This window comes from Hermetia illucens, chromosome 4 (assembly GCF_905115235.1).
Source record: "Hermetia illucens chromosome 4, iHerIll2.2.curated.20191125, whole genome shotgun sequence".
NCBI lineage: Eukaryota > Metazoa > Arthropoda > Insecta > Diptera > Stratiomyidae > Hermetia > Hermetia illucens.
The window spans coordinates 58,847,646-58,861,422 of record NC_051852.1 but is presented as its reverse complement, the minus strand read 5'-3'; the positions used below and the strand labels follow the sequence as shown (position 1 = coordinate 58,861,422).

Sequence of the window (13,777 nt, the reverse complement as noted above, 5' to 3'; positions counted from 1 at the left end):
ACAGCTGGCCTCACATGCGTTAATGACGATTGTGTTGAGGTTTCCCACCACAGTTTCTAATTCCAGTTCACTCCTGATGTTACCGCCCCCTTGAAGGTCGGCAATGTTGTTGCTCAAGTGCATTGCGTAGGATTCCCAATCCGTTCTGCTGGGATTCCTTATTATTCTTTCTATTTCGGAGTTACCCTTAATGTCGAATCTGATTATCCTGACCCTTTGGGAACAGCAGGACTCAGTTCCTGAACCTGAAAGCATGTGACCTCGAACATAAAAGCACCATTGATGTTAGTCGAATATTTCCTTTATTTGTTAATTTGTGTAGAAGCGTTTGTAATATTATTTTATACACATTTTATCATCATTTAAATCCTTAAGAATTTAAGCGAACTATTTCGTAATTGGTAGAAATATTTAGAATTTATGAAATACATAATTAAAGAAATCTCATTTTTACGATTTGATTATTTTTTGTTTCTTTCTTTTGCACCGAATTCATTCAAATTTCGAATTTACAATAAAAAATTATAAAATTTGATATGATACTTATTACATCGTAATCACTGGAGAATCTAATAATAAATTTTCAAAGAACAATATGTACACAAATTATTTTTACGAATTGTGCAAGACGAAACTGAGTTGAGAATGTGTTTGACTTACGCTAAAGGCCCCGAAAGTAAAATTGGTCAAATATTCTGGAATGTTTATGTATGGAGAAATTTCATATGATATGAAAGATAAGAACGCTTATATTTATTTTTCGGATGGCTTAAATACTTGTTTGTGTTAGAACTGGTGTCCCTCCACCGGGTCGCGGTAGCTAAAAACTTACTCGCATCTTTATCACCCACGTCTTCTCATTACGACTTTATGTGTTCAAATTGTAGTTAAAATAGTACTTTCAACTCTACAGTTCTGCTTGCAGCTTAGGAGGAAATAGGGGCTAGAATCATTGATTTCGACGTTTGTATTGCGGGAAAAAATATACCCTAACCTTCTCTTTCCGACCTTTTGTAGCAACTCATAAGTTGTTTCAACCTTGGATTCATAAAGTTAAGATACATTAATTTCATAAAAGTTAAAAACCTTCATTCGTTTGCAGCTTTCCACAAAGGCCAGCACTAACTAAATTCCTAAAACCATTGAACCTATCGTGGAATAATGAAAACAAATGAATCATCCAATCATTGATTACTATCACATTTATCTCATGGTATTTTAAACGGGGCAAGGTGAGATAAGAAATAGTAATTTGAATAGTTGTATATAGCAATTGTCTGCCTGCTACCACCACCTAACGTTCCTGGAAAATGGTAGAAAAACTATCTCACATTAGGCGGGACTTTCAGAAAGTCAGTTTCAGAAGAAGGTCAAGGAAATACTGTCTTCATAATTAAGGGCTGAGTCAGCATACTTTAATCTTGGCCTGTTTAGGTAAAATTTGATCGCAGACAGACAATTTGCGAGGACCTTATTGCTAAAAAGATTTTGATTTTATTGATTAAAATTAATATTGGTAGTACTTTAAAATAGAAATACAAATATCATAATAACAGTTAAAAAGTATTGGCACTTAGTGTTATATTTCTGGTTAATGTTCAAGCGATATGGAATCATTTTGCATATTTCACTTATTTAAACAATTTCAATTGATTTCGACCCACAGGCAGTGCTGTAGCGTTCAGGCTCTCTTCGAGTAGCAATGGATGCTTCTAAGATAACACAAAAATAGTATTCCCTACTGAGCTAACTGCTTTTACTTAAAACTCACTTTCGCAATGGTCATTATTCTTGTGACAACTTTTAGTAATAGTAAAATTTACACTCTTTTTCTCTCCAACTGTCCTTTTCAGTCACTCGTAGGGAGTTTGGTTATTTCGGTATTCACCATTCGCGTGGCCTCTTATCCCCGTCGTCCGTTTGGAAAGTACTTACACGCGATTCGACATATTGTGTTTGGGTGACAACCTGGGTACTACCACTTCCACGTCGATTCCGCGTCGGTGGAGCAGGTGCCTGAACGGGGCGTGATTGGAATGTTGTCTGAAAATAGATCATAAACAATAAAATAAATATATAAGAAATAAAGAAAATAACAAGTTCATTTTAGCTAACGGAATACCGCAACATATACCCATCAAGCAATGTAAACAGCAATAAGAAGGGATATCCTGATAAAAAAAAAAGTCAAAGGAAACTAAACTCAAGGAATTAGAAACTGACTCGTCATCATCAGTTATTGCATCCCAATGTCAGAAAAGGAACATGACAAACATGAAACGCACGTTAATGCCCGTTTCATTCAGGATGCGCGTGTTATTTTTTTGTTCAGATTCCGGGAAGCTTACAATTGATTACTCCAATAGGATCATAGAGCAGTGCATAATCATAGAGAGAGAAAATCAGAAAGAAATAGTCAAAAGGCATAATCGTCCATAACGCATGGACTTCAATGCAGATCTAACCCTTGCGGGTAAGTTAGGCTTCATTATTTTCCTAACACAATGTTAACCACTAGCAGTAAGTGTAACATTACAAAGACCATGCGTTGGCCAAGGCGGCAGGGAAGTCAGTCTCCCCACTACACTCATCGTCGATGTCTAGAAGCCGGAGAGAAAATGGTGGATTCTTCCCGACAGTTTTCATTAAAATGTCCTATCTACTCACGATTCCAGCAGACCAAATGGGGCTTAAGAAAATATGTTCAATTGTAAAAGGGGGCATCCATCTCTGACAGTTGTATCTCAGTTTAAGGCTTGGGCTAACAATTCGAACAATTTTTCGTCCGTTAAGGAATGCTTTAGCGAATCACCTAGAATTTTCCAGTTTACGATACCTGGGCCCATAAACCTCTTATTCTTCTTCAGCCTTTGTCCCGATTAGAAGCAGGATCAATTCGCCTTGATCGGATGCGTCGATTTGCTCGGTAATGCGCCCTATCTGGATGGAATCAACAGATTCTCAATTCACCATCTAGCGTGTCAAGCCAATGTTATTCCGGCTGGCCCTTCAATCGATTTTCATCCAATTCGATATTTAGATATCTTGTTAAATGAGTTTCTATCAGCAGGAATTGCATGTCCATACCATCGAAAATGCCCCTCTGCAACCCCATATAGATACTGATGTCTTAATTTCTAATGTGATCATAGCGTGTTGTACCATTGGTTCAACGCAATATCTTTGTCTCCATTTCCATGAGGCGCTATTCATTACTTTTTGTAGTCGGCCAAAGCTCAGAACTATGGAAGGCGACAAAGCAGGCGACATTGCGGTAAATTTTGGATGTGAGATGTCCGCTAATGTATCGATCACAAAGAACGCCAACAGGATAGCATTGATCATAGGTACTGAAATCGCTCTGTTCTGGGTAAGTCGAAATGATAGTTGTATTTCATTGTGGTCGGTCGTCAAAACTGAAACTGCCCGGAACTTTTTTATGAGAAACGTCACAAACGGAGAGGCTTCCCGGCGGACTGATATTAGCTACAGTCTCAATTTCCTTTTCCACGAGAAAGAAGAGCTGGCAGATAGGTAAAAACTGAGGCATACCAATGACGTCTTATTGGCGAGTAATCACACTTTGGACAATTATTGTCCCCAAGGAAAGAAGAATGACAAAATTCATGAAAATTGTAAATGAAGAATTACCATTCAAAACAAAATCATGGAAGAATGGAAAAACCTCTCAAACATCCAACTTTCAATTGCAAATGTTTATCTTTTGAGAGGCTTCAGGAAGGGAATCATTTGTGAGATTTAAATCCACCAAACGAATATAAAAATGCCAAACTTTTATGACGCGCTTTGAAGAAAATAACAGAAAATGCACTATATAGGCTTAGATAGAATATGAAGAAAAGAACACTTCACAAAGATGGTACAAGCAACTAATAATCGAAAAGAACTTTACTCAAGAAAGGTAAACACAATTGCACACCAACCCTATTAAGGGGACCGATATAATCGATCCAAGTATCCAGGAATTCAATGCAAAGTTGGGTCCATAATAAGCTTTTTCTAGGAATCGCATCGTCATGAAACAAGACCCAAGGTGGGGCGCCATTTATAATCAACTCATCTTCTTCACAAAGGGAATGAAAAAAATGGGGTAACTATAAGGAAAAGAGCAGGGCTAGAAAAGCGAAGAAATATTTCAAGAAAAATGTTCCCTTTGAATTTACTTTGCAAGAAGAAACTTGAGCCTCTCAAATTTTCGACTAAAAATAGAGCAGAGAGAGAACACTTATCCAGGCTTCAAATTGTCACCTATTTCATCGGTAGAAAAAGACTCCATTCGCCCTTAAACTGGAGGTGCTGTTGCAGCTCCCATCACCATCTTTGACCTTATAATAAGGATAGACGAGAGTCTTGATATGCTTACCCGAAGTAAACGGTCAACCACGAAAACCCAACTCTGAAAGCCGACAGTGAGATGATATCAAAAAAAGTTCTGCCAGGATTCCAAAATCGTCACCTCAATAATCAAGGAGGATCTAAGAAATCAGATTCTATGGTACATGGATTGATTAAAAAAACACGGGCAGGGATATATGTAACGAATACAACCGAAGCACGACATGTAAGGGTATCGTAGAGAATTGAAGGAATAGAGACGTGGTAAAATCAATCCACTTTAAACGATTTTGCATCACTTCAAACCAGCTCTTAATTTGTAAGAGAATTTCAAGATCACCGAAGTAGCCTTAAAAACACACACGCAGAAGTAAATGAGATTTTTACAACCTACAACGTCTAGAGGATAACTAGAATCTATGGATCTACTGTTTATGTCGAAGATATGGGAAAGAATCACCAGAAGCAACATGCCCATGGCTCTTGTTCAAAATAACTACAACCCTGTTTCGGCAGCAAGAGAAGGGTGGACGTTAATTAACTGTTCAACAGGAAGTCCTTTCGATCCTTAGAATTACCGAAGATTTGCGGTCATATTAGAGATAAAAGGATGGATATCTCAACTTAACTGCCAAGTTCAAGCACCAGTAAATGGATAAGCACGTTTAAATTTGGCATGGCGGAAGGAGTGGAGCCACTACGTGAACATTTTTATAGAGAGTCATATATCATATATAGAGGCTGTTCCTGTTCATCGAACTAGCAGATGATCTTTCCGGGCAACAGTATGGATTTTGGGCGAGTATGATCAATAATTAGGGCGAGAATAATGGTCGAGGATCTGGGTTGAGGGGTAGTTGCCGTTGGTAAGCGCTCCAAATTAATGACACAAGGGTTCTTCGGCTAAACTAGGTGTCCCTAAGCTCGGTTAAAAAAGAGTTGCCTCATAATGAGGCTTTTTTAATACGAGAGAAGTGGCGTTACTTTAAATTCGGTCAAATGCAAAAATCTCCAAAAAGGAATCTGAGCTGCAATATTGTCCCTTATGAAAAGCAACACGACATCGCAACGGGACATTGCTCATCTAACACCTTCAGAAAGTGGAGTAGTATCCTCAAATGTCTATATCAACCAGGCAGAAGAAAAAACTAGCCCTTGCAATTTGAATGGATTCCGCAAATTAAGACAAGACTTTAGGAGATATACTACTGGAAACTACGGTAGTACCCCAACCTATCCTTCTTTTGTAATAATCGAGCGCAAATATCGATGTCATCTTAGAAAGACTTCGCTCTAACATTCTTTAAAAAATTTTCACAACCCTTAGATTATATAACATAAACAAGTAATTCATTTTACCAAAACTCGCTGTGATCGTCGAGCACGTGGTGTAGTATCGGGCGATGACATGTCTGATCCTTCAGGAGCGATCCAATGTTCTGTGAACTCACTAGCCGATCTTGCAAGACTTGGATGACTCAACGATCGTTGTACTGATCTGCCTTCATACCCTTCTTCGTCATAATAGCGTTGAGGGAAGATTGAGCTACCCTCTGAAATGTTATCGAAGTGATCGGGGCGACCGAAATCAACCGTCATTTCAGACATGGACCGCATGTCAACATTGTCAGATCGGTACGATGATCGTGAAGTACGCCGTGATCGCGGATGCTGTTGGTAGCCACCGCTCGTACTTGGCATGGGATCATTACGAATTGTTCGTACGCTGGAACCTCCATCACTGTCATATTCGTAAAGAGTTGGCAGCGAGCTGCGACGAGAACGAGTATCCCATGCTTCCTTCTTATTTTTGTTACGACGAATTACGCGGCCATCGACATCGTCCTCTGGTGGAGCTAAAATTCGAATCAGTACGTCCCAGGTTTGTGGTTCGAAGATACGTTCATAACGGATGTCGTTGCGGATACGTTCAAAATCTTCTCGCACAACTGCTTCCGAAAGCATAGTACGCAAGGTCGATTGCGTGGTTATGATTTCCTTCCACTTTGTCTTGTCCTCGTAGCTAAGTTGTCTAGTTAGCGGGTACACTGAAGAGTGAACTGAACTTGTGTCGTCAACTTCAGGCATATCCGCGTTCTCAAGAACACGAATCAAGATATCCCAGTTAGGAACAGCCCTATCCTGTGGTGGAATTTCAATTGGCTTCATATTTCCTACGAGTTCAGGACTGGTGAGTTTCTCTCCGCTTTCGCTGATGTATTGAGCTGGTGGTAAACTTAGTGAAGCGCGCTCCATTTTTGGAGTAAGTGTCATTCCGGATGCACTGGAGATGTCTGAGAAGTTCTCCCATCGGTTCTGGATCTGATCCTCGGTGGGGTAATTGCGAATGGTAACGTCCCATGTAGGATCTGGTATTGGTTTCGCCTTATATTCAGTGACGCGGCGTTTATGGCTCTCGATGTCTTCAATCGTTTTCTTCTCGGTGATAGTGCGTAAGAAAACATCATCCACGGTATGAGATGAAATTTGTGGCTTCTTAACAACAATTGGTGGCTCAATTACTTGCTCAATGTCAACACTGGTATGGTATGGCATTGGATAGAGATGCGATGTATCCAACATTTCGCTAACTGAATGCGTATCAGTCATTTCGGTGCCCAATGATACAAGACTGCGGGTTTCACTGACTGGTGGGGGCTCGGCGAAGTCGACTGGCCAGCGGTGACGCTATGAAAAATGGCAAATTTAAAAGAAAATTAATGAAAACATTTTCGACCAATTTCCTCCTTTACAAATGCTTACCACCTCAGTCTGTTCTTTCCTTTCAACCCTAGCGAAACCAGGCTCTGGTGGAGTATCTAGCTTAGGCGCAGCATGTAACTCTGGAATATAAGTAAACTGACTGTGAGCAACATCCTGTGGCAGTGAATCCATTGTAATAACACTCTCGCGATCTTCATGACTTTCCATAATTGTGGAAAGATTGTTACGATCATGACGACTGGTAGCAACACTTTCTGTATCTGAAGTCATAGGAGATGGTGGCAATGGCGGAGCCCGTTTAACGCGGACTTGAACATCGAATTGCGGTGAACTCTCTTTGACAGCAATTGGATGGCGAGGAACCATAGAAGCTTGAGCAATAGCGTTTGCAGCCTGGAATTCTTGAGTATGGCCATAGTTTTCACTATATAAGCTGGAAGTTTCTTGAACAAACGCACGGTTTTCATAGCTTCCGGCTGAGCTAGCTGGCAATGACCTAGAAAATTAATTGTTGATATGAACAAAAGTAACCAAAGCAGAAAATTTCCTTTTACTCCTACCGTGTATCAATTTCTTCAATCTCTGAATGAGATTCACTGGGATAATCTGACGGAATAGTGTCTGAGATTAATGGGCCATCACTTCCAGATGAACTATGGACAACCGCCAAAGGTGCATGCGCACGCGGAATTTTCAGACCTTCAAATGCAGAGATGTTGCCTAAACTACTACCGCTCAATTTGGTGATTTCTGATCCACTTCCCATGGACATTGGCAGACGACGTACCACCGGAATTGGCCGGCGTCTCAAACAATAGTACGACACTCCAAGTCCAAGAAGAAGTAAAGTTAGGAACATAATTGCGCAAATAATCATAAGAATTTGAATTCCTTTCAGTGGAGGCTCGACAACGGAAGCAGGAACTACGGCGTTCAAACTAAAAAAAACATGTTGGATCGTTTTAACGTGGAAATATTGAACGATTTGAAAATCTTACATAGGAGCAGGTAAACCAGCTGGAATTGGTGCAACCGGCGGAGGGTAACGACATACTATAGTTATAATCTCATCACCGTCCATTTCTAGACCAGGATGAAACCGTACAACAATATTGTTTGTGAAAACACGTTGTGGATCCTGAAATGAATATTTACAATAATACCATAAAAATGAGAAAAAAATTGACTTCTTATTAATTTATTTGATTAATCAACCTTGGATCATTCCTGTGTGTGACGAACTATAAGACAAATTGTTAAATGTTCTCACCTGTTTTGTTCCACATCCCTTGAGTGGTAATTCCAAACGGTAGCTGTGGTCTCCTTTGCCGAGTACTTGACAGGCACTATTTCGATCAAAGTCTGCATATGCGATTCCATAAAATCGTTCGTTGAATTTCAAATCCACCTGAAAAGTTATATGAAAATAATTTTTTTATTGTTTATTAATTTTTTTATTTTTTATTTATTTTTTTTATTAAATATTTTCAACAGGTGGATAAAATAAAGCATTTACCTGCATGGAACCTGCTCCGCAATTCAAAACAGCTTTCGTTCGATTTAAGAATATGATCGGACTTAAGTCATCTAGTTTCGTAACCTGCGTTAACAAAAAAATGAAAGTATTTGAGAATCTTAGAGAATTAGTTGGAAAATATTGTTTGGGGCATCAATTTTGAATAAACTACAAATAGGACAACAACGTTGTAGTACTGTTTCAATTAACAAGAGGAAAAAAAATGTTGTACTAAACAATTGAAAAAGTAGGATCAGAAATGAATTATGTGGGAGCAGAAAAACCGGTTGATTTTCAGATACGTATCGGAAGCCATGTGCCAATCAACAGTTTTTCCTACCCCACTCCCTTTTTTTTTGTTCCACGGATCTCTCGTTTGAACTTAGCATCCAAATTACAAAAAATAAAAAATGGAGACGGACGGGGAAGAAAGTAAGTTGCTCCCCGAACCACTTCGGTCATGCTGCTCGTAGGACAGAGGTGAGGCAGCGTCTGGCTAGTTGCCTCTGCCCTGGTAAGATACCGTAAAGCCGTCTTCGCTTTTTTTATTTTTCGAGATATAGTAGTTGGACAGCATACCCAGGATACAGAAGCATGTTATGGAAATATGATCGGAAGCAAGTCACAAAGTGAAACTTAACATTTGGTAGACTAATGAAATTACAAAGTACAGAAAGACCAGGTAGTGCGCATTTAAGTATCTTCGAGATAAGTTGAAAAGGGTACATAGGGAACATTATTTTGGGCAACTGCATATGGAGGATGACATCAACCTTGCCTCAAGGTTTAAATGACATTCGAAATAATACTTTAGAATATATGGTACGCACTAGAGCAGATGCATCTGCTAACGCCTTTATCATGAGCCGGAAATAATGAATATTCTTGAATATTCTCTGTTGAAATGAAAAGTTAGAATTGCAATACCATCCAAATCCAATGAATGCCCAGCAAAACCTGAATCATATCGCCCTATCTGCCTGTTACACACAATGCATGAGAAAATGTTCTGCCTTTGGCATAAAGAAAATGAAGCCCCATGAAAGGAAACACTTCCAAGATCATGACTAGTGGACATACGTGTATCTTGAAGTTAGCTATAAAATGTCAAGTTCAACCTCATCCATGGGTACCAAAAACCGAACATCACCATAGCTTTTGCGAAAAAGTTTCTGAACATTTGCGATATTGGTCGTAGCTAAAGGCCTATACTTGAAACCCTTGAAGCAGAAAACATAATTTGAGTTTACCGTTCGACGCTTGAACGTCTTCTAAAGGATGGTCAGTGTTGTCCATGGTAGACCGGGTCCCAAGTGATGTCCTAGCACTCGAAATGGATAGATTCATCAACAGTGAGTGCATGACATAGACATGAGGTAGGGGTAGAGTACTTGGGCTGTTATATGCATAAATGTATACATTATTTATACCCAGAACTTTTATCCTTGTATACTCCAGATTCTAGGATGAGTTAGCAATGTGGGGGGGCGTTCGTACAAAGAATACATAGTTGGGCAGATACTCAAGTCACAGACAAACGGGCTTATAGTTATTTCAATACTTCAAAAATACAAAGCAAGTTGAGGGAGTGCAAGTGCGTGAAAATCTGAAACAGCTCCAATCATAAAAGTCTACTGGGGATCATCGCCCACCATGCCAAGTAATACCCTGATTGCTGGAGGTAGTTTACAGTAAGTGGGATTCCCATATAAATAGGGTTAAGATCACTAGCGCTAAATCATTTCATATATATTTGGTGTTCAACCAAAACCTGCAAAAATTGTAATTCAAATCTGCTCACTCAAAACATTCACAATCACTGCTTCAACACAAAGGGTTTGTTTCTAGGTAAGCATATTTCCAGCTCATCGCCTCAACTTCATAGGATACTTTAATATAAAGTAAAGTACACTGAAAACAATAATATTTTGAAAACATTTTGGTTCAAATAAGATGCTAATGGCCAGGAAACCGTGAATCTAAGAACGGGTTCCGTTCCTGAATATGATTTTTCACTAGCTTCAAGAACCAAATCGAATACCTAGTTCCTTCCCGTAACCGAAAGTTGGGGAAAGACAGGTTACTGATGTATAAGGAAAAGCTGAAATGATTTCAAAATATTCTTTATGACAAACTTGGAAATCGCATAGCGAGTTATCTGTGTATAAATGAAAATTAAAGATTAACTAAAATAACTAATGATGTAATAGTAATAAATAAAAAGGGCTCTTCAAATAGAATTGGCCGAATAGATCTACCAATAGCTTTCAAATCAATGAGAAAAGGAGGTCCAAAGTAAAATGCCGTATAAGTTTTGACATAGCAGGGGTAGAGAAGAAAGGAGCTCGAATAATCTGATATGGGAGATCTTTGGGTTTGAAATGCTCCAAATGAGGATCCGAGTTGACTATTGTTAACCCCACGAGTCTAATGACTATTTAGAGCCGCCGGCAACTATATGCAAATGTTTTCAACGGAAGCATCTGTCAACACTCTCATTCCTTACGCAAAGGACCACTTCTAATGAACAACGAAAGAAGGGGCGAAGTAGCAAAGCTCTCCACTTCATGTGTGAAAAGTTTTGTTGATTTTTCATGGGTACTCGATGGTTTCATTTATACATAGCTCGTAGTGTATATACATACCCGATGTTTAATTCAATGTGGGGCTGACATTTTATCTCTTAGGGAGTACCAATTTGACGCAAAATAAGCAATTTTGACCTACTGTGACTTAGTTAATAATAATATGATTTGCACCAAACTATCCAGTAGGCTGCTCCATATTAAAACCCTTATTAATGCAAAATGGATCTAGGAAGCACTTACTGCGGTTTGGCAGTAAATTTTAAGAATATATTAAAATATTGTTATTGCCATTATTTTAGCAAATATCAGTATGGAACAGACCTCGGAGCCTAGATGTCATATAAACGTATCATCATGATTTTGTTTCATATTTTTCTGGGAATGGCCCCTTAATTTAAGTGGCTCTTCTATGACCCCCTCGCTTCCTCATTGCGCAAAGTAAAAACCTGATTTAGAAAGTACCCCACATGACTATATTCGGCGAAAAAACCCCTCATTTGCATATATGGAAACCCCTTCCTTAAATTCCACATTGAACGAGCTAACTCACTGCATGCGTGTGCGTTCACCTTCCCAACAAATTTGGTGTCAAACGGTACAACGGTTTTTGAGAAAAGTGCATATGACAGACAGATAGGTAAGCACACCGAGAGACAGACAATAAATCGATTTGAATAAGGTTCTGTTTTCAATAGAAACCTTAAAAACACGAGTGGACATATACTTCCATAGAGTTTCATTTAGCTGCAGGTGGAACCTGCCAAAAATTCGCCACTTTATCATTCAACTCTGCTCTCCTAGTTGAAAAAAGTCGCCTCGAATGGTGATGTTACGCGGAAAGATGCGGGTATATATCAAACCAAAACAGCTGAACAAAAAAATAAGGCAATGTAATGAGAAAAATAATGGCGGCAGTAATTTATATAATAGTAAAACGTTTTAGCAAATTATAACACCATAGTAATAGTAGATGACGATAGACGCCTTGCCATTAATTGGAGAAACTCCTTGTGAGGTCAAAGAGAAACTATGAAGGTAGAGAGAGCCATTAGCAGCTACCTAACATCATCATCAGCATTGTACATTTTAATAATAATAATAATATTCGTTGGCGCAACAATCCATATGGGATCAGGGCCTTGAAGTGTGTTAGAGCACTTCATTCAAGCTGCACTGCAGTTCTACGGTACCGCTCTACATTAGCCCGTGTTTATTACCCTTATTTGACTCAGGTACTCACTCTCAGCTGGATGGACTGGTATCCGATAACCTGTTTTAATTTCAACATAATTTTTTTTTTTTCAGATTTTTCAGTTGGGTATTTTCTGAGAATCATTCTTTGAAATAATCGATCTCTTTCTAAATTATAATCATGTCATGAAACTAGAGCATAGAAAATAATGAAACGTAATCTTACCTTTCCATCCAGGGTCGCTTCTTCAGGCAACCCTTCTCCCTGGTACTCCACATTGTTAGCATGTGAGGCATAGTTGGATTGACCAGAAGCAATATTTACAAAACCAAATGCCAATATCGAAAATAGTAGCAAAGAGTTGCGCTGCCGTATAGTTGTCTTTCGCATCATCTGAAATGAAAAAAAAAAATTCATTGTAATTCGAAAGTAATCAAAAGTAAGCTTTTATAATATATATGTATATGAAACGGTAAAATGCTTCTAGAGTTAGTTACAGTTGCGGAAGGGAGACCAAATTATAAAACAACATTCACAGATGTTTCTAACGTTGGAGATGAAAAGTCCTAAGCAGGACTGGATCTTTGGCATAAGAAAGTCGGAAAATGAAGCCCCTTGAAGGGAAACACTACCAGGATAATGGTTAATTGATATATATATATGAATCTCGAAGTTAGCTATAGAAACTTAGCTTATGGGGAGGAGGATTTAAGTGAGCAATAGAGCACCAAAGGCACCACGTTATCCAAGTTGAATTGCTAAAGAGCACAGTCCAACGAATGCAAAACAGAGGCATAGTTTTACAGATCCTTCCAGAATTCTATAGGATGGAGATGAAACACGGGTAGTGGCGATGCATGTGATAATTGAGCAGAGAAGGTGTGGAGTAAAGTATGTTTTAATTGAAGGAATCAAAGGCTATAGAGAAATCTGTGTAAAGCGTGTACCTCTTAGTGTGAATTACATAACAAGCAACAAATTTAGCAAAGTTAGTAAGGCTATTACCAATATTAAGCTGGAATTTCACAAAGTCCTGTTGCTTATTCGTTATGAGGTGGGCAAAGTGCATAGTTGTTGACTATCTCTCGCGGATTTTGGATTAAAATGATAGGAGCGAGATGGGACGCTATTTGACAGTTAAAGTAAAGTCGTCTTTTGGAAGTAGGAGTGGTAGAGCCTTCTTCCCAAAGGAGAAGAAAATGGCATTCTTCCGAACTTGAAAATAAAAAATTATGAATAGAAAAATTGTGTTTTTTACAGTGAACTAGGAAGAGGTGAGAAAGAGGAGTAGAACGAAGTCCGATATTGGTGTCAGCTTTATCAATGAACAACTCAACCAAGGAAGGAGTAAAAAAATAAAAGGCGTATGCCTGAGAATAATCCTCAACTAGAAAGAGCCGT

General features: G+C 38.8%; 1 protein-coding gene across 1 annotated transcript in view; it reads right to left on the bottom strand.

The window, feature by feature from the left end:
* Positions 1–279: 279 nt before the first annotated feature.
* The window catches only part of LOC119654170, a 39,382-nt gene continuing 25,884 nt past the window's right edge, over positions 280–13,777 (bottom strand). Inside the window, exons 2-9 of the mRNA XM_038059342.1 lie at positions 12,602–12,769; positions 8,597–8,680; positions 8,351–8,488; positions 8,079–8,218; positions 7,641–8,018; positions 7,120–7,576; positions 5,716–7,044; positions 280–2,043 (exon numbers count right to left, since the gene is read on the bottom strand). Of these exons, the coding sequence (XP_037915270.1) occupies positions 1,885–2,043; positions 5,716–7,044; positions 7,120–7,576; positions 7,641–8,018; positions 8,079–8,218; positions 8,351–8,488; positions 8,597–8,680; positions 12,602–12,769 (2,853 nt within the window). The 3' untranslated portion in view covers positions 280–1,884. The remainder of the gene's footprint in view (positions 2,044–5,715; positions 7,045–7,119; positions 7,577–7,640; positions 8,019–8,078; positions 8,219–8,350; positions 8,489–8,596; positions 8,681–12,601; positions 12,770–13,777) is intronic.